This window comes from Morone saxatilis, unplaced genomic scaffold, assembly GCF_004916995.1.
Source record: "Morone saxatilis isolate NCDOM2014 unplaced genomic scaffold, NCSU_SB_2.0 Contig10, whole genome shotgun sequence".
NCBI lineage: Eukaryota > Metazoa > Chordata > Actinopteri > Moronidae > Morone > Morone saxatilis.
In genome coordinates this window covers 7720148-7741293 of record NW_023339652.1, presented here as the reverse complement: position 1 = coordinate 7741293, position 21146 = coordinate 7720148, and the positions used below count along the sequence as shown (strand labels likewise).

General features: G+C 40.8%; 1 protein-coding gene across 1 annotated transcript in view; it reads left to right on the top strand.

Annotated features, from left to right (window-relative positions):
* The window catches only part of LOC118338431 (IQ motif and SEC7 domain-containing protein 3-like), a 101116-nt gene that overhangs the window by 59482 nt on the left and 20488 nt on the right, over window positions 1–21146 (top strand). Inside the window, 5 exon segments of the mRNA XM_035675732.1 lie at window positions 3489–3976; window positions 4027–4348; window positions 4350–4834; window positions 14962–15123; window positions 19019–19141. Coding sequence (XP_035531625.1) covers window positions 3489–3976; window positions 4027–4348; window positions 4350–4834; window positions 14962–15123; window positions 19019–19141 — 1580 coding nt within the window.

Here is a 21146-nt window from a genome sequence, read left to right as displayed (position 1 = left end):
CTGCGCAAACATTTCCAGACTAAAACACATTCCTTTTCCAAAGCCTCTGGGTATTAATAGTTTATATATAGACAGAGAAAGTCCCATATTTCAAGCCAACATCACTATCTGATGCTGAAAATCAAGCAAGTTGGTTGCTATTGCAACTGGAAGATATTTTTAAAAAATTAGTGCATTTGAGCTTATGTTTCAATTTTTTTATTATTTCTATTTCCTAAAATTTGCTATACTCATATTATACACATGGAAGAAATTAGTGCTTCATTTTATGTCCTTGACTTTAAATATTTACATATCCAATTTATACACTTGCACCTTCTCCACTCAGTGTTAATACTCCATGTAGAACAGCAGTGTCGTGCCACTTTGCACTGGTTTGTTTTCCACCTGTTTCCCCCCTCATTGAAAGGGGAACATGAGGTCAGCATGGTGCTGATCTGCCCATCAAAATCGATTTAGAGACCCTCGTTGAACGGAGCAGTGCCATCGCCGTTCTCTCACAGCACTGCGTCTCCGGAATAATCGCTCTCCATCAGCGCTTAGTGAAGTGATCAGAGGTAGAGCTGACAGTCGGTTAATGGGGGGGATTTTCAGCAGTGCCACTCTTGGCACAGTCATCCGTCTCGCCACCTCTTTCTATATCTTACCTTCTCTGCAATACCCTGAGCCACTTGTTTTCGTGTTTCTTCAGTGCTCTGTTCATCCATCTTTTTGCTGTTTCTTTTCCCACCTGTAGTACAGATGCTAAGCACTCTAAACAGTAGTCAGGTCCCAACTAAGGATGTGCCGGTATCCAATTTTGTGGCGATAAATATTACGGTATTAACATGATGTACCTTTAGGCTCGAAGTCTAGCTTTCCCCTAGGAGGAGAAGATAGTATTGTTGTTGTATTTGTTGTTTTAGGTTTAACTGGACATTACTTAAAATATATGGTTTGGTTGTCTGGTCCGCAACCTTACTCTTTTAGTTCACTCTCACCGCCCTCATGTAAGATGCATGCTCTCGCTCTAGGAACCCATAAACTTGCCGCACTACAGTAGGTCTACTAGATAATGTTTGCTGGTAGCCGGTCTTTGACAGAGTAGCTAAAGCCAAGCACACAGTCAGCCTGGTCGTCTGGTCCTGCAATGATTTTTCTGCCGTCGCAGCCTGTCCTGTGGAATCTGGAGGTTTTAAATATTGATAATCACAGTAATTTAAGAAGTTGCTTGTATTGAGAGTGTTTAAGCACAGTTTGGCATACCAGCACATCTCTAGCCCCAACACAATGCTTGCTCGATTGGCATCAAAACCTGTCTACTTTTCTTACTTTCCTCCCTCTCTCTATGCTTCCTTCCACTATACATCATGTCTCAGCTCGTCCTGGTGGCTGTAATTCCACCTGAATGGCAAAGTATATCAAATACTCACTCTGATAAAGAAAGCAACGTGACCCAAATGCTTTATTCATCATCCCTGACCCGGCTTACGCAGAAGGCAAAACAAACAAGCTCGACTGCCACATTTAATCAAACGCAGCCACACTGACGGCCCCTTCTCACATTCAAGGGCACCTCTGCAGTGGAACTCTTTGCAGAATTTGTCTGATGAGGGACACCTTTCTGAGTAATGAGGTCAATCATATTACCTCTGCGTCTAACTTAAAAACAAAACAAACCCTAGACAAGGTCTATTTTGGAGTGCAGTCATGACGATAAGGCTAACCTTGTCATTTCAAGAGTGCACATAGTGCAGTCACAGAACAATCCTGATTAAAAAGTGATGAATATTCAGGCTGAGTTTGACAAGTCTGCAAGAGCTGACAGCTACTGAGAAGTGGCCGTCAGCAGATACAGTAGAGCTCCAAACCGCTGTCCTATTCAGAAACCACCTTAATATTTTCAGTATGTCTCACTTTGCTCGCTGAGGCTCTGCAGTGAAATGTAAATGGAGTAGATAAGATGGATTTTCAGTGTCAATTCACTTTTCTAAAGAGCTTTGTATGTGATTCCATTCCTCCAGTGACAACAGCAGAGGCTGCATCTTGTTGAACTAACCACTTATCACAAATTGCAAACCTTTGAGGCATTACAGCATATCAGGAGACCGTACAGGGTGGTTGGGTGACTTTGTCCAGGACTAAAGCGAAGGAGATTAGCGGCCAAAAAGTCACATTTTGATCCTTTGTGCCCATGCTAACCATTCGTTCAATTGCATTTACAGGGCGGATATTTTACTTGGACCAAATTAATCCTCGTGTTTCATCACCCTGATACAAGAAGCCAGCTCCTAAAGAAAACACTGAGGGAGGGAAAAACAAGGATTTCTTTTCCCTAGAATTAAATGCCATGCTATTTTTAATGTGCACCTTCTGTGCAGTATATTTAGAACGTGTACATTTATTCATATTTGTAAAGTGACAGAATGTGAAACTGCTATTCTTTTCAAAGCTGAATCCTCCTCCGCGCTCGTGCCCTTGAATAAGTTAGAACAGAAACAGAATTATATTCATTGATTTAGTCTGAATGAAAAGGATTTCAGAGTGACTCGAAAAGATAAGAGCTCTTTCTGGGTACTTCCAAAGATACCCACACCCTGATTGTTCTGGGAAACTCAAAGAGGTCTCATCTAGTGTTTGAGCTGCTGCCAGATGAGTGCGGCTATATAACGTCTCTATCTATTTCCCACAGCATTTGAGCAATTTTTCACAGGCAAGATTAATGGCTTGTTCAGTTTCAGACAATTTAAAGTTGCGTGGAGGACCTCTCTATGGAATTCGCAGAGATTATGAGTTCTATTTGCTGAGGAAATTAACAGTTTGTCCAAATGCCATGAGTCAGCCTTTACTGTGCTCTATTTTTCAAACTGTGGCTTTGACCAAATTGCTGTATATAGTTTCAGTACACACATTACAAAGCTGGCTTGCAAAATAGAATTACTGAACCATCTGAGGATATTATTATTATTTGAATTTGGAGTACTTTAATATTTGAATTTTGTCTACTCCTTCCAGAAATTGGACTTTACAACCCTTTTCATCTCCTGGGATTTTCATTTATTTTTCTTTTCACACCACAATTATCTCATTCCTCTTTTAATGTCCAGCTCATTCATTTTCCACCCACGCTCCACCTTGTTTTTCACACCGCTATTCAACCCATATACCATAATCATCTTCAATGCTCCACAGGCAAGAGAATATTAAAAATGTTGCAACGCTGGTAGCGACATGGCGTGCATGCTCCCTAACCAAATACAGATGTCTGTGTTATTGGGGATTATGGGAGTCACAGATAAGGAGCCCATGCCAATGTTTTTACCTATCCTTACCTATCTGTGTGTATCTGTGTTTGTTCATCAATTTCTAATCAATATTCTAATCATATTTGAGTCCTGACAGTTGTGTTTACCAGTAATTGCAAGTTGTCCTGATGTAATGAATTGGTGATGTACAGAAATTCCAGCAATTCATTTTTGCCCCTTTGTATCCTCTCTTCTATTTTATAGATCGAAATGTTAGAGCTCAAATACGGTGGCCACCTCATCTCCCGCCGCGCTGCCTGCAAGATCCAGACTGCCTTCCGCCAGTACCAGCTCAGCAAGAACTTTGAGAAGATCCGCAATTCGCTGCTTGAGAGTCGTCTTCCTCGACGCATCTCCCTGCGCAAGGTCCGTGTGCAAAACACGGAAGGTTTCTCCGCTGAACGGGCCCTGGCAGAAGGCTGCAACTTGGCAGGCATCCCATTGGTGCGCTCACCATCTCTGCCTGCTACAGTTGGTGGCACCCTGACCGACCTGGAAGACTCATTCACTGAACAGGTCCAGTCACTGGCAAAGTCCATAGACGATGCACTCAGCAACTGGAGCCTGAAGACCATGTGCTCACTGCAAGAAGGCGGCACTTATCAGTTCAGTGCTGACTCCTTCAGTGCAGCAGCAGCAGCAGCAGCAGCAGCAGGAGTGGGAGGATGGAGGAGGAGAGGGAAACAGGGTTTGTGTGGGAGAGTTCACTATTCCTAAAAGGCCGTGTGTGTGGCACTCCGAGGCGACCTATCAAGAGAAGCAGGCGAGCAGTTACCATTGATGCGTTCCGGGATTGTGACAGTGGCAGGATCGATAGCCAAGAAACTGCCGTGTGATGTCATCTTCAAGTCGTGGAATCATCCACTTCTGGCATCACCCCCTCGCGCGGCAGTGTCCAAACAGGAAGGAGCTCTTACACCACTGTCACACCACTTTTCACAACAACAAACCCACTCCAGGTCACTTCTATTCCTTCTTGTCCCCTCGCAAGACCACCCCCTCCTCCTCCTGCAGGGAGGCTCCCGGCTGAACCCATAGATCCAGCCGGCCCCCCAAACAAGATACCCACCACCACCCCCAGAATCAGAAATAGAAGAAGATGAGCAGGATGTTGAATTCCCTGCTCCTCCTCCAAGTGAAGAAGAGCTGGGGGAGGAGGAGCAAACCCTCCTTACCCCTCTGGATAAGATGGCTGCTCCTCAAAGCCCAGAGGAGATTGTGGTGGTGACACCACCACCCACAGAACCCTCTTACATCCCTCCACCACAGGAAGCTGTACTGCTGAGGAGCTCACCCATGGTAGAGCCGCTGGAGGTCAAGAGGTGTGGCTCCGAGATAGCAGACAACAGCTCAGAGCAGATGAGCAGCAGCAGCACATCAACAGAGGCACGCTCCACATCTGAAGCCTCGTCCAAGGAAGCACTGCAGGCCATGATCCTCAGCCTGCCACGCTACCACTGTGAGAACCCCGCCAGCTGTAAATCTCCCACGCTGTCCACTGACGTCATGCGAAAACGCCTCTATCGCATTGGCCTCAACCTCTTCAATGTGTGAGTAGCCACTGTACTTCTTTTGAGCTTAGATGATTCCAACTTTTAAATCAGCAGAAGACATCAAGCTGAGGTTTTGTGTTATCACTGCGGAATCACTGCTCCTCGTTTGCCATCATTAACTGCAGTGAAACACAAAATAAATCATCTCAAAGAGACAGAAATAGTTTTTTGTCCGTTAAGATATTTTTCTTAAATTAAGTTTCAGAGGAGTGAAATTAGCTACTCATTTCTTCCTTATTTCCAAAAATAAGTAATGTGATTGTTCTTCTTGTAAGGTGTTAGATTGATTAAATCTGCTGATACAGAGACAAAGGAAGAATACATATTCTGATGAACATTATTATTGGGAAGGATAAAAGAGAGAATACAGTGAGTTTTATCAAGCAGTCTACCTCCATCCCTCCTCTATGTGCACCTGTAGTTTGATGGGGCCCTCTGGACTCAAAGAGCAAAGAAAGCACTTTTCCTCACAGGTCCCCATTGTGCCGAAAGAACAAACAGAATGAAACCAAGTCTCTAGCTAGATCTGAGGTGCCTTCTTTCTAAGAAAAATCTGAACAAGGAAAAAAAACAGAAGAGGATGGATTACTGAGACAGGGAAGTGTGGGAAAATTGATTTATAAGCAAAAAGGAAAGACGTGAAGTAAATTGGAGTACCTTTTTGCCAAATAAATTAAATGGGTCCTTGATTTCAGACAGAGACAAAATACGGCTTCTCTTTTCTAGCTGACAACCGTCAATTTGCTGTCTGAAGTGACAGTCAACTGTCGCTGACAAATAAGCTGTAGCTTGCTAACTACTTAAGCTAACATTGGCTCCATGAGTTGGTTGAAAATGTTGACTCTAAGATGAATAATTTTCAAACAAAAATATGTAAAAATATGTACTTGAGGGCTACATGGGCTAAAGCTACATGTCCCCTAAAATCTATGGGGAAACACAGTTGATAAGGTGGTTGGTTTTTTAACATAATTTGTTCACATCTGGCTCAGCTAGCTAACCAACTACCTAACTAGTCGATGACTTGATGATTGATGTTGTGCCCCTTGGCTTTGGAAGTAATGCTCAGTTACTACTGCACGGAGTATGCTAGTTAGCCAGACGTGCTACTTACAGCTAATGGTAGAGTAGGGAATCACATTCCTTTTGTTCTTGTGTTTTTGGTTTTGAACATGTAGGAAAAAAAGACACCTCCCTCCAAACTATTTAAATATTCCTCGCGCACTTACAAAAAAGCATCAAAACTTTCACAGACCTGCTGTGCCTTTATGTTTGCTAAACTAGGATTGGACAGTCCCTGCTCAGTGTAAGGGGTTTAGCACAGTCAATAGTGCTACAATATATACAATTGATCTGACATTTGTGCCAGGTATAATGTGCCAGTCTTAAAGCGCATCTTTTAATGCCAAGAACCCAGGTGTGAGACCTGATACAGGTAGCTCTTTATTCCTACCACTACCGCCAACTCCCATTGCATTTTCCTCTGCGGCTTCACAAATTGTCAGCAGAAGAAAAACATGCCTGTCTTGAAAAGCTGGCTTGTGTTTTCTGGTTGCAGCTTTTCAGTCATTGTAAATTCAGTTCCCCCACCCCACCGCTGCCTAGTGAAGAATGACAAAGTCAAAACCAGATAAGACCTTCCCAAGACGCGCTCCAGACAGGTGCAAGGTAGTTACATGGCAGTGAGAAATAGCGTTGCCATGGCGACAGCGGTGTATGGGGCCAGAACTGACTGAATCACACAAACACTGTATCCTTGAAATGTGTGTCAACCTCACTCAGTTTGGTAGCAGAAAATCTTAAGTTTGACCTCCAGCTAGTTATCATAATTAACACGATCAAAGCAATCACATATTCAGAGAAGCAAGAGTAAAATGGAACATCCCAGCATGGCTTTAGGTTGGTTTACCTCCTCGAAACAGCTCAGACTATTTGTTAAAAAAACCTGAATTCTCCTTTCAAGAATGTTTGTAACCACATGCCGACAGCATACTTGGAAGGAATCTTTAAATAGGGAGATTTTCCATATGCTCTATTAGCTTTTCACCCAGAGCATACCCTTAAGGACCTAAACACCCCACATATTCAAATAAATGCACTGGACTCGCTCACATATATTACAAGTTGAGCTCAACCACTGACGGAGAAGCTGGGTACAATTAGTTGGAATACACGAGGAGTGAATAAAAAAAAATAATGGCAACGATCCACAAAGCCTAAAATTCTCATTAGTCATTCCGCTGCAAGTCGTGAATGTAATTAAAAGTTCCTTCAGCACTGTATGAACCGGCACCTTGGGAACTGGAATGAAAAATTTGTTAACATTTCAATCCGAGCAGCCCTGCCACCTTAACCATTTCTGTAGAAGCCCCCCTTGCTTTACAAAATATCTTGCAGTGTGGCAAAATACACTGTGTTCCCCTGGGTGCAAAAGCACTACAAGATTTCCTTAAGATATTGCCCCAATTAAGCCATCTAATACAAATTTAGAAGATTGGAGCTCATAAACACACATTATCTTCTTTTGCTCATGCCAAGCTCTGCAGCGCAATAGAAGTGCACAATAAAGCCGATTAACTTTGACTAAATGCTGGAGCGTGACACTGAAAACAGGAGGAGCAGGAACGAGCCGTGCAGTTACTAGATGGAAGATGCAGTCGGAATAATCACCAGGGCAACGTAAAAAATACAGAACATAAAAGACCAAAAAATGAAAGACCTAAAACAGAGTTGTGACGCTGTCAAGTAAATTTGAGTCTGAAGGGGTTTATATAGAAATTGCAATAAACATACATTTTTCTATTAAATAACATCAGAAATTTGTTCCCTGGTGCATATCAACAGCAATGTCAGCGGTGCCCAATGTTATATAAAATACTAAAAGGTGTCATTCTCATATAGCCAGGCAAGGACTCAAACTCAAATGTTGCTGTTAATATGCACAAAAAAAATTTATTGAGTAACTATTTTTCTCATAATGTTGAGCTTTTTATACTTGATTTAAGTCATTTCAGCCAACTAAACAGTGTGCAGCAATGATCTAATTATACTATATAATGTTACAGGATTGTCTTATGACATCAACAAAATCTGTTTATAAGTTCTAGCGTAAATCGGCTCATTCTGTCTAACAACTGTCCTCGTCAGTGTCAGAAACTCTGATCTGCCAACAAATGTTGTCGACTCTACAGAAAAGATTATTGCATGTTCCTTCATCACGTGGCATGTTCGGCCTGTAACTTGAAGTATCAAATATGTATATAATCGTAAGTTATATAATAAATGTAGTACAGTTATATTATGACGGGAGCAAAGGAGTAAGTCAGGTGATCGTTCCATAACCTTATCCACGTCTATTACTGTAACCATGAACGAAGGTCCCCTAACCTGAACAAAGTAACAATATAACCAGACCATAACCACAGCTTTGTCACATATAAAACAGATTTCATTTCAAACAGTGGGTTTTTGGAAGGCACAGACAAATGATGTCACCCTGTAAAGGACACGTTGAATAAGGGAATAAAGTTTGGGACCAGCTAAACTCAGGAAAATACAGTAAAACTACTTAAATGACAGAGTTATTGTTTGGAAACTAAATCAGCCGTGATTCAAGGTCAGAATTTAATCACGCACAAATGAGAACAAAACTAAAACTACAAACTAAAATAATTGAAATATAAACCTAAAGTGAACACATTGGCGCAGGTAATATAAGGTATGAGTTGAGACTTGAGGACATACTGGTACTACTTTCAGGAAACTGCAGTCAAGCTTAGCAGTTAGACTAGACTTAGCAAGTCTACCTACAATGTCCCTGCCAGATTGCCAACAACAAAAGATCACTTGGTCAGACTCTAAATTGACCATTTTCTGTACACTTAGTTTCAAACATGTCTACCTTGATAGTGTCTGTCTGAACGGCAGATCATTTGTCTGTTTTTTCGGATTGTATTTGAAACACTCAGCTGGGTTTTTTTTCATTATGAGGGGTGAAGTGAGGATGGTACACATCTGTAATGTTTAATGAAAGTTTCCAGTTTGATTACGAGGTTCTGTGACTCTTCTGAGACAATTTTCATAAAATGACCGGCTTCCTAGCCTTTTCTGTCTATTTGCAATCCCCTCTTCTCATTCCCCCGATCAAACACCTTGAAAGATAAGCTGACTTTTAATAAATTGGCTGCAAGAGAAGAAAGAGACAGAATGAGGAAAGGAGGGCAAAAAAAAAGTAGAGAGAGAGAGGGCAATCGAGCTTGAGGCTTATTAGTTCCACCAGTTCGTATCCTCCCTCTAATACCTGCGCTGTTGTATCCTTTGCATCTTAAACAGGGCTGTTTGCTTTGGGCTAAAACTTGGGTATTGCTTGATCATGCGGACAAAAAAAGCTCACGCATATGCCCACAGTTGGGTAATGTAATGTCTGAGTGTGTATGAGTGTGTGTTTGTCTTGCAGCAGGTGGTCTATGCGCAACCTTAGCAGCAGGAGCAAGAACGGCAGGGGGGGAAAGTAAATTAAAAGGGAGGAAAAGTCAGAAGTTTTGGGTGTTTGTGTGCACCGGCCTGCACAAGAATAAAAAAATATACAACAGCGAGTGATGGAAATGGAGTGCAAGAGCAAGAGAGAGGAACTGAAAGAGACACAAAAAGGTGGCAGAGAGAGAGAGACCACTTGAGAAAGTTTCCACCTTGAGTGTGGATGGAATGACAATGAGTCCATTATGGGAGGGGAGAGTGTGTCAAGGACACTGGCATCACACAAGGGAGCTGGTACCAAACCTTCAGCAGGGAGAGAGGATGAGGATGTGAGCAGGTGTGACATTAATGACAGATTCCTGAGTAGATTTCTCTTTTTGTATGCATGACTTTTCCATTTTATACCACTTGGTTAGACGTATCCTTAATTCTCCCTCCTGCGGTATAGTGTAGCGAGAGCATTGATTGGACACCAGAGAGCTTTATGAATTAAATAAAAGGTGGCGTAGACTTATAAGGTGATGGTGTAAGTGTGAAGAGAGGGTGTGCGGCAGACAGAGAAAGACAGATCTGAATACATATGTCAAGGAAGGCTAATTAACACAGCGGCTCAGCAAAGCCTGCCCAGCTCCTTGAGAATGATAACCTGACGCACCAGGAGGAAAGAGCTCAGTGTATGTATGGCTTGTGCTTGTTTGTGCATACACAAACCTCGCCAGTATTAACATTCTGCCCTCGGTGCTAAATGACCCAGCACATAATTACTAACTCTGAATTCCAGATGGCGAACAGAGGAGGCATTTCTAATTTCCCGTCTGCAGTTGACAGGCGGTACATACAAAGATTGTAGAGAAGCACAGCTCATTAGAAAAAATTGAAATTACACTTTTATGTAAGTTTGGAATCGCCTGTTGTATTGATGTCTTTTCTTCAATAGTGACTATTTTAACATGGATAAACACCATTTATTATTTACATTTGAAACAGTTTTGGACCCAAAAGCAGAACGATTAAATGATTAAATCTTCCATTTTGTCGATGTCCCCACAGTGTTGCATGACACGGAAGAATACTGTTGTAACCACATTTCCCCCAAAATATCCTTTGATTTTGAATATGTTTTTTCAGTCCAGAAAAGCGTAAGTCATCTTAGATCATTACTGAACTGCAATTGGGCTCAAAATAGTTTGGTAACCCAGTTTTTCTTTGCGGTCTAATCAGTGGTTTGACTGAATAGGTTTAAATTTTGATTTATCAGTCCGTAGGATGTTAAGCTGTTATTCTTTGATCCAATTTCAACAGCGCTAACCTTAGACTAACCTTTTATTTCTATTCTGAACTTTTAAGAATAGCTTTCCTAAGGCTAAAACCCTGTTCAGGAGAGACTTCTTTAATAGTGAACAAAAAATAACAAATGTTGGCAATCAGGCCCCATTGTGTCGTCATATTTTAAGATGGTAGTGAAGCCATGAGTAGCATAGGATACCCCCCTGATGGAGACACTGGTGGGGGTGTGAAAGTAATAAATAAATGGTGGAAATATCGAGCTCCTGACACTCTAATTAGTAGTACTAAATATTAATAAAAAAACAAAATATTCACTTTTAAATAATTATTGTGTTTAAAAACATAAAGTTTAAAATCATTTCAGAATTCAAATGAACACATGAACAAATCAAATGGATTCATCTGAGAGGGCACTTAAAAATAGAGAAAAAAAAGGTTCGAAATGACTGCTCTGAATGAAAAGAAAAAGAAATTCTAACCTCAGGAAGGGAAAAGCAGCCATATCACTATATTCTTGCCTTTTCAGCAACAGCACACTTGATGGACAAGAGCAGCGTTTGCAACACCAAGTCCATATCAGTGTAATGATTCAGGGCTTTGAAGCGTTTGCAGTCAAACCACCCAATCGTGTTCCCACTCAGAAAAATGCACAAAGGCACTAACCGGCCATCAATCTATCACTGGTTAGTAATGAAACAGAAATGTGCGCATCTGAAGAAATAGGCAACACGCAGTGCTGACAGTTAAGCACTTGTAAAGGCCATAAAACACAGTTCTACAGCCACTGTGCAACATCTGAAATAGATCTAAAATAGAGGGTCAATAAAAGTGGATATCAAGGCAGTGAGGGAATGGTGTTTTTATGATGGAGTGTCAGTCCGAGAGGAAAAAACAATGTGTGTGTGCAAGAAGGAGGCAAGGAAAGTGTGTGTGAAGGAGAAAGATGTCTGGGCATGTAGCAGTTTACTTGGGAGTTGTCATTTCAGCATGACACCTGGGTCCCATCTCTTGCACTCCTTCCCCTATTTTGTGTGTGTCTGTGTGTGTGTGTGTACTGCCTTTCACATTTCAACCTTGGTCAGAATCCTGTGAATCAACTGCTCCATCCACCCAGTACTCATACGTAAATGGCAAATGAGGTAATGTTTGCTCCCAAATGGCCGATATGATATTGCTATGGTGAAGGTCTGGTTGAGATTAGGACAATAAAACTAATTGAGTACAGTTGGTTTAAACCACTGTTGACTGAATGCAACCATGTTTCCTTGAAATTATGTATATACTGTACATACTGCAAAATGTTGATACTGATCATACATTTTCATTAATAATGTTTTTCATTTGTTTTCCCACAGTGCGAAATTACAGTAACTAAAGCATGATTGTATCGCTATGTTAGGTGCTCACAACACTTTGGTTAGGCTAGGGAAAAATTGTGGTCTTAGTTAATATTTGATAAAGTTAACAGTGACTTAAAGGACGAGACAGAACATGTTTGCTGTATGGACATTTGAACTGAAACCACAATCGTTCCCTAACCTTTACTGAAGGGATTTTGTTGTCGAAACCAATCCACGTTGGAGTATAGATACACACTTCCTTCGATTGAAAGCACTGTCTATGAACGTAATCCAGGTGACAATAACAATCCCCATCAAAACGTAACTGGAAAAACAACTCAGTAGTATATAAGTCATTTCTAGGAGACACGATTGCAGTAGGAGGTATATCGGAGATGGGATGCAACCCAGCAGCCTCCTGTGTTAAAGCCATTGTGTTATAACATTACAGTACTGAGAAAAATGAAATCATCATGAAAAGTGTAAACAGGGTTGCTTTAAGCATTTGAAAAACAACAAAAACAACCCATGCTTGTCATTCTCTAAAGAGGACACTTCCCGCTCTGCACCACTCGTCTGAATCCATCCATCGTGCATCTCCTGCGTCATTTGCTCCCTTTCCTACCCTATCTTCATCCCTCCATCCACTCTGATTACGAATAATAATCACCATGTGTGATCCATCTGTTGTTGGACAAACATCAAATGAGTGATATCTGCCAAAATTCATTTGGCGAGACATCACCTTCAGCTGAGAGGGTGAGCTACAGAAGCTGAGAGTGTGCCGAGGCACAGCAGATGCTTTCAGGCACTCAAGCCTGCGCTCATCGTCCTCCCTCTCTGTCCTCGCATTCCCCATTCTCGCACATCTGCTCTGTCTGGTCTTCTTCCAGTCTCCTCCTTATATCCTGCCCTTTATCCTTCCCTCTCCCCTCCCCTCTGTCCCGCCCTCGCCTTACTAAACCCATTAGCTGTGGTGCACACACACTGCTCCGTTATGTAAAGGCTGTGGTTTAAACACTGTATAGAGACCGGAGAGGAAGAGCTGTGGCAATAATGTGGTAGCCTCCCTAGAGCAACTATCCTCTGTGTCTAATAGGGTTATAAATAGTTACGATATTACTCCCTTGTTCATGCATAAGTAACTTCTGCCATGCAGCTGAAAACTATCTGCATGACGTCTGATAGGATCACAGGAAAGGAGATGATTTTCAAAAACAATAATTCATGAAAATCAATGAGATGTTTAGACAGTTTTCTGCATGAGCATGGAAGTACACCTCATTATCCAGACAAATAGATGTTCACTTAGACTACTCATACATAAACATCTCAAGTCACCTTATGTCTGTATCTAAAGAACCCTGCCATGCATATTTTAGCTTGCTGAATTAATGGCCAATTCTACCCTCACTATGTGTATGCAGCTAAATACTGGAGCAATTGTGAAACTGTGGAAACAGTACTGAACGAGGATAGTGATTACAAATCAGACAATTAGACAGTTAAGCTGGCCCAAAAGTAATTAACATTTAGCCTCATCAATCAACAAAATAACTGTATTAAAAAGAGTAGTTACGGATTATACTCCATCAATTGCATTTGAGGAGTAGATACAAATGCTTGGCAATATTTGCTTGGTCACAGATATGACAAAATGGTGGATGTAACAATGTCAGTTAAACTGCTATGGAACTGTGCCAGTAGTGAAACGGCATAAAGTCAATTTTCAAAATAAAATACCGCGTGCAGACTCCATATCGAATTTTCCGCTGCATCAACATTGTGGCACCAGGCCTGAAGTCAATCAGTCACTGGAGGGTTAGATTTTAAGCAGAGAAATACATCGTCCATTGCTCCAAAGGCCTGTTGTTCCAAATAATGGGCCATGGAAAACAATTGGCAGTCCCCAGCCCTTATTGGTCATACCCGAACAAGTAGCTCTGACAGCAACATTCCCGAGTATACATTTAATTGGGGTGTTTTTATTGCTCATGATGTTAACTTCTGGTTTGTAAGAGATAGTATGTAATATTTCTTCCTTTAAAAGTGACCTAATCCTGCTTTAAAGCGAGCCTTTTGTTGAGCAACAGCTAATGTGGCCATTGCTGAATGCCAGAATATCCATTTGCTAGCATTAGGAATCACAAGGTACACATCGTACCAAAAGAAGTAAGGCTGAATCAGCAAAACCCCAACAGTGTGTTTTATTGCTTATGAATTAAACTTTGTTTGTAAGAGTTGTAATTGTGTTATTTCTTCTTCCATCAAAGTTAACATTGCCTCACTTTGACTTCAGACTGCCTACTTTAGCTAACTTTTAACTGTTTTTTAAAACCATATCACACACAATCTGACAGGTAGCAGTTGGTTTATACTAATTTTTAATTTTGGCACGCTGTTAAAATCAACTTGGGAGAGACCTGGCGTAAATTTGTGAAAAATCCACAAGTCACAAACTTAACTAATCCAACACCTGTCCCACTTTAACAAAGTCTCCTGAGGAATTCCTCACAGTCTGTGCATGCAGGGATATAAAGCTGCATCCCAGATCAGACATTATGATTCTGGCAGTATCCTCTGAATTTAGAGCGTTGAGCTGTTTAGTAGTTGTTAATGAATGTTGGAAGTCAGTACGGGAATGAATACAAATGAGATTCTGTCGTGCACAGTGGGTGTGCACAGTAAGAACCCAACTCAGATTTTCAGACCAAGAACCTCCGTACTGCAGCGCAATCTTTTGTTTTTATTCTTTTTAAACAAGTAGCTCTAGTTTGTGGTCTGCATGTGTGCCACATTTACACCTGCCCCTTGATACTGTAAACCAGAACAATTGGACTTATTAATGATGCTAAGTGCAGTTAAGTACAGTATGTTAAAGAGCTCACATCTGTCACAGTCAGACAGCTACCACCAATATTTAGCACATGGAATAGAATCTCTGCAGTTTCAGAAAACTGACAAGATTTCCTTTCACTAACTAACTAAATCTCTTCCTTTCTTCTCTTTTGTTTGTCTCAGAAATCCTGACAAAGGCCTTCAGTTCCTGATCTCTCGAGGCTTCATCCCAGACACACCCATTGGCGTGGCCCACTTCCTGCTACAGAGGAAGGGCCTGAGCCGACAGATGATAGGAGAGTTCCTCGGCAACAGCAAGAAGCCCTTCAACAGAGATGTCCTAGAGTGAGTAGAAACACATTACTTCCTGAAACCGTTTTAGGATCATTTACTCCTCATAGGGTGATTCTCCTTGGTAATCCCTACATGTTCTGGGAGATCAGGGGTCAGGGTCAACTACAGGACTGGATGTGATAGGGGATTTAGCACAAGGAAAGTCCATAGCTTTAGTAGTCACAATATAGTGGTTTATACATTTTTCAACTCTATCCTGGGGTTAGACGATTCCCTTAATCTAATCTAAATGTGAAGCCTAAAGTATAACTTCAAAATCCACTTATATCAAAGCGGTTGTTTTTGCAGATGCTGATATTTCATTATAGTTTTCATCAGAGTAAACAAACTAGCTGAAACTGAAGTGTCATGATCCAACAAATAAGCCCTTATCCGACTTCAACTTGACTTGGAAGATAAATTAGAGAAGTTGGATTACAAACTGATAAGACAAAAATAAAATAAAAACTTTTGCTGCCCTGTTTTGCTTTTCGGATTCTTTAATCGCACTAATATAAAAAATACAATTGCTGTTGGCATTATTCAGATTATATCAGAATAGAAACAGAGTAATTCAGCTGATAATGTAAACATTAAGAGGTAAACAGTATTTTTGAGATTTAACCCTAATTAGTTATTTTCTCAAACTTAAAATTAAAGACACATTTTCTGGAAATAACTCAAAAGCATGGATCAGTTTTTTTCAACAGAATAAAAATAAAAGAACATCAATGTCCTGAATGAGTATATAGGACAGATGCCTCCTTCTTATGTGAAGACACTGTAGACGTGCACACATGACTCACATCACCCTTTAATTCCAGGTCCTTAACCTAATTGGCATTATTTCCTTCAAAACTGCAGAGGTCTTTTTGTTCCTTTCTCTTTTCTATCTTTCAATATCTCCCTTATTTTATCTCAGTAATTGTATTTTCTATTCTATTACATTTCTCTCATTCACCACTTTCCTCTAAATGTGCATATTAAGTGGAGGAGGTACTGCAGATCTTCCCTTTTGTCCAAGAACATACTTTTAGTCTTTGCAAGGTCACGACACAGCACTCTGCCAAGTGCCCCCCCCAGGTCGCTCCTCATTTAATATCCATATTTTTTCTATTTTCTAATGGATGCTAGCATGGTTTCAAACGCACTGTATTAACAGGATTATGCTTTTAAGACTTCAAACTCCAATTCACAGTGCAGATATAGTCAGCGCAGGTGACACTGGGTCATATAGATGTATATTCTCCCACAGAGCAGTCATACAGTCGCACTCTGAGTGGAAGTGATGTTGAAGAAGAACATGATATGAGAGTGCAAAGTGTGTGTGAGAGCACTTTCGATAAAGTGTAGCCACAGGAGAGTGAGTGAGGGATTGCAGTCTAATGTGAAAATCACTCATGGTGATTTACTGAGCTTGAATTTGTGTGTGTGTGTGTGTGTGTGTGTGTGAAATCATGTGACTTCTGTGTGTGTATTGGGAGGGTTTGAATCTATGCATGTCTATTTGTACATGTCCTGAATCTACATCCTCTCCATATAAAGCTAATTCTCTTCATTCTCTTCACATTTCTGTAAGCATAAACAACCATAGTTAAAACGTCTCAAGTCAATTAAGCCAAATTGTGGTTATAGATTTAGGTTCCAAGAAATGTGGCACCCCGAGGACTCATTTACTGATAATGTAGTGTACTTGTTAAGCAGGAAAAATAAGATCTGTTTTCATCCTGTCATCTACCCATTGGCTGCTCAAAATATGGTTCCATCTGGCCTGCTGTTTTTTTTTATTTGCATTGTGTGTGTGTGTGTGTGTGTGTCTGTGTGTGTGTGTGTGAACATACATTTTAGGCTTGCTGTGCAGACAGATGTGTCTGTTTCCCTGCCAGGTACTGTATACTGATCAACAAAGTGTATATGCATGTGTGTTCGCCCGTGCGTGTGCGTTACTGCTTTTGACTGTGTATGGGAAGGAGATGGGAGGGGGAGGAGAAGGCTGATGTACTCAGGCTAGAGAGCATCTCGTCTGACGTTACATAAACAAGGAGTGACAGCCGGGGAAAGGAGGGAGAGACGGTGGTGGAGCGAGAAAGTGAGTCATGAAGAGGGCGATAAGAGTGGCTTGCCAGTCAAGAGGGCTGATCAAGAGGGGGATCGAGTCAGAGTCACTGTAAGCTTTACCTTCATAAGCACTGTATGAAAATGGTCTTTAAATGTAATCACTGGTAGGAAATAATACACAGGGGAACTCTCCTGCCAGTCATGGGATGATTATTAACCGCATTAGCTGTATTAATGGATGTTGGTCACCCAAAACCCCACAGTATGAGTGGGTAAAGATAATCGATGGATGTCTGTATTTGTACATTAGAAATAGCAGCATCCACTATCATACTAATAGCAGTAATAGTGATGACTGTGACGTTCAAAGTAAAATACATAGTAGAAACAATCACTTTACAGGAAACGTGACAGTAGCACTGACAACCACAGAAGTAGCTACTGTACTAAATCAATCAAGTCGGAATAGTGTTATACTACTATATATGTGTGTATGTGTAATAGTAGCACAGCACAAGTAGTAGAGTTAGTACTAGTTGTAATACTGACTAAAATAGTACTAATAATAGTAGACACTGGACAAATGCTAGTTAAAAGCTAGTAAAGCAAAGGGCTTTGCAGTGCTTGTAATAGTAGTTATAATATACTGTGAGTAGGTAGTAAAAAAAAATGAATGTGTAGCAGTAAAGTAGTAGTAGTAGTAGTGACCAGAGTAATACGCATGGCTAGTTGTTGCAGTAAAAGTCACAGCAGTGGTAGTAGCTGGAATAGTGACTGTAGTAGTAGTGGAACTAGTGGCGGCCATAGAAGTAGTAGCAGTATATGTGTTTGTATACACTTTGTGATTTTCTTATGGTTAGGCAGGTTTTGCCGTGATCTCGTGTTGTAGTACCACAGCGTCAGGCAGTACTGTAGACTCAGCTATCTGACTCTTTTCTGCCAGAGCAGCATGTGTCACAGTCAAGTACTCACCTCATTAACTTGCTTTGTTCACAGTAATCCATCTTCATGTAGTGTGTGTGTGTGTGTGTGTGTGTATGTACGTGCAAGAACCCCAGTGTTTTCTTAGAGTACAACAAACAGAAAAGATCTGAAGCAGAATGGGGTGTCTTGACACCACTACTAACTTGTATGTTTTTAAGGATTTTGAGCTCAACAACATCATCTTTCGTTTGAACGTGCGTCATAACTATCAATAGGGCATCAAAAGTAAAGGTTATCTCGAGCTGGAGCGCATTGGTTGGGAGTAAACCACATGAAAACAGATCCGATTGTTAAAAAAAATGACTTTAATTTCATACTTTGATTATCATTTCACTTTGTACCTTGACAGAACATGTCACATCAAAGCGAGTAAAACTTTAAAACCTTCCAACTTGTTTCCAAAGTCACCTTTTACTTCAGAACCTCATTTCACCTTCGACTCGCCCACGTTGTACTTATACCGCCTGAACTCATTGGACAGGATATTTTGCCTTTTTAATTAAAGTCATTAAGCTGGGGTTGTCAGGTAATAGGAGGATTTTCTGCTCGGAGGGACTGTATGTGAGTACGTGAGCGTGTCTGTGTGTGTCTCTTGGCGGCTGTGGCGCGGAGAAAATAGCCTGGCCCAGTCCTTATCCCTGGTGTCCGTGCGTGGCTAATACCTGCAGAGTGACCGGGAAGCACACGAGTACCCTTCTTTTATCTTAGTTGTCCATTCACAAATCCACCCATGCCATCAGAGAAGAGGCAGCTACTACCATCATGTTGATATATTGTTAGAAATTTGGCTAGAAATGTAATATATTTTCTTTTTCCCCCATGTCTTCCTTTCCATGTGTCATACCTCCCCCACTTTGCTTAACAGTTGTGTAGTGGATGAGATGGACTTCTCAGGTATGGAGCTGGACGAAGCACTGAGGAAGTTTCAGGCCCACATTCGCGTCCAGGGAGAAGCCCAGAAGGTGGAACGTCTTATTGAGGCCTTCAGGTAATTATAAAAAGCAGCTGCTGTGAGAGCCTGGGTTTATCTTGTATTATTCTCACTGTAAAAAAAAGGGAGTGCATTAGTTAACATTTGTACAAAATTTCAAAACCTAAATTTGGGTTTTGTTTTCTTGTATTCATTTAATAAACTGCCCTAGATTGTCCTACTGTTTACATCAACTTACATCTGCTTTGGAAGCGGTGTACATTACGGGGCTGTAGCAAGAGCAATTTTCATGCATTAGGATGGTCTTTTTTTCAATGCATGGGGAAAGTATAGGGAATGGATTAAACAGTATTTGTCCAGTTTAATGAAGGCTGCAAATGTTAGTATGTCCAGGAAACTAGCTTACTATACAGTTAGCAACCCTACTTTACTTATAAAGAGACACATACTTAAATATTTTGTGGGGTGACATTAATAGTTTTTTTTTTAGCATAACCTGTCTAGCACATCTTTACCATTGCTGTTTCTCAAATTGAATGAATGTATGCATGCACACTACGTACTTACTTGCATAGTGTGCTAATTTCGGCAGCGTATTGTCAAATTGAGAATGATTATTGATTGCAACATTCTACCGTGTCACCTTCTTCTACGGTGATTTACAAACGGACGGAGCATTATCGCCAATACTGGCTTATTTTTTACTGGATTTCTTCACGATATTAATCAAAAATGAACCTGCTTCTACTTTTTATAACCTGTACGCCATTGGAAAATGTACCAGTATGTTCCGGTGGTCCCTCCCCTTCCCCTACGTAGTGAAAATGGTGGCCACTAAGGGTGCGAAGCGTCCAGCTTTCCACACTCAACTTTTTGACTGCTATCAGCGCACCATCCGGGTACTTGACAGTGTCAACGCGCTTATGTACGCAAAATAGTAAGCGTAAGTATGAAAGTACTCGAAGTGAGATACAGCATATTTCTCTGCTCTGTGGAAGATGATGCTGGTGGCTCTGTTCTGCTATTTGATTCAGAGTACACTCCAGAAACCCCAACCAAACTCCCCCTAGTCAGCATTACATTTGCCAAATACGTCAGTTAGTCTCATCTTAAAAGCATTTTATCGTGTAACATTAAAACTGAAGGATACTGTAGGATAATTATCTGAGGACGTGTAGTGTTAGCCATAGTCTTTTAGCATAATGTCACATACCCAACAAGTGCATATTTAAAAACCCCTTTACAGGGTTCTGGTTTTAAAAGAGTCAGCTGGAAATATTTTTAACCAACTCATAAAGCAAATGTCAGTTAGTTAGCTAGCTGGAGCTAATAAAATCTGCTAGTGACATTTGTAATTTCAGCTGACAAAAAAAAACTTGCTTTTGTCTACCTCTTAAACCAAGGACCCACTGTTTAAAAAATGACTGAGTTTGAGTAGTGTTTTTGTAAACTGCATTTCTACCGTGCAAGAAAAATTAGCTTGAAAGGCGACCACTAGTGAATAGATCATGCGAGAACCAGAGACTGACCATGTATGACAAATATATTAATATTCAGACACATTGTGCAGAGAGAATAGTTGCTTTGGAGGAGTTGCATATAAATATTTATCATCCTGTAGGTTATGCAAAATACCCCTCATTTGTCCTGCTGGTGTCATTTCTTTTCTACTATAATGAAACACTGGGTGTGTTGATATTTGAGTGCATGTAAGTGAAATTAAATACTGTCACTCAAAAAATTACCTCTGGGCCAAACGTGTTTTGCAATGCTTTAAGATGCAATTCAGAGGCTTTTTGATCATGAAAAAAGCATACATTAAGTTTTGATGACGTGCTGAGAGGTAAAGATGGGAATTTGTAATTTGTTTGTGAGATGTAAGCTCAGGTTTTGTGCTTTTTTTAATGAGTAGCACACAACTGTGCTGCACAAATACGCAAAGAGGGAACATGAAAACAAGCTAATACGACTAAACGTAATTAAAAAAACCAACAGCTTGTGTGAACAAACTAAACTATATGTAAGAAGTAATGGAGAAATCAACCTTAAACATAAATATGCA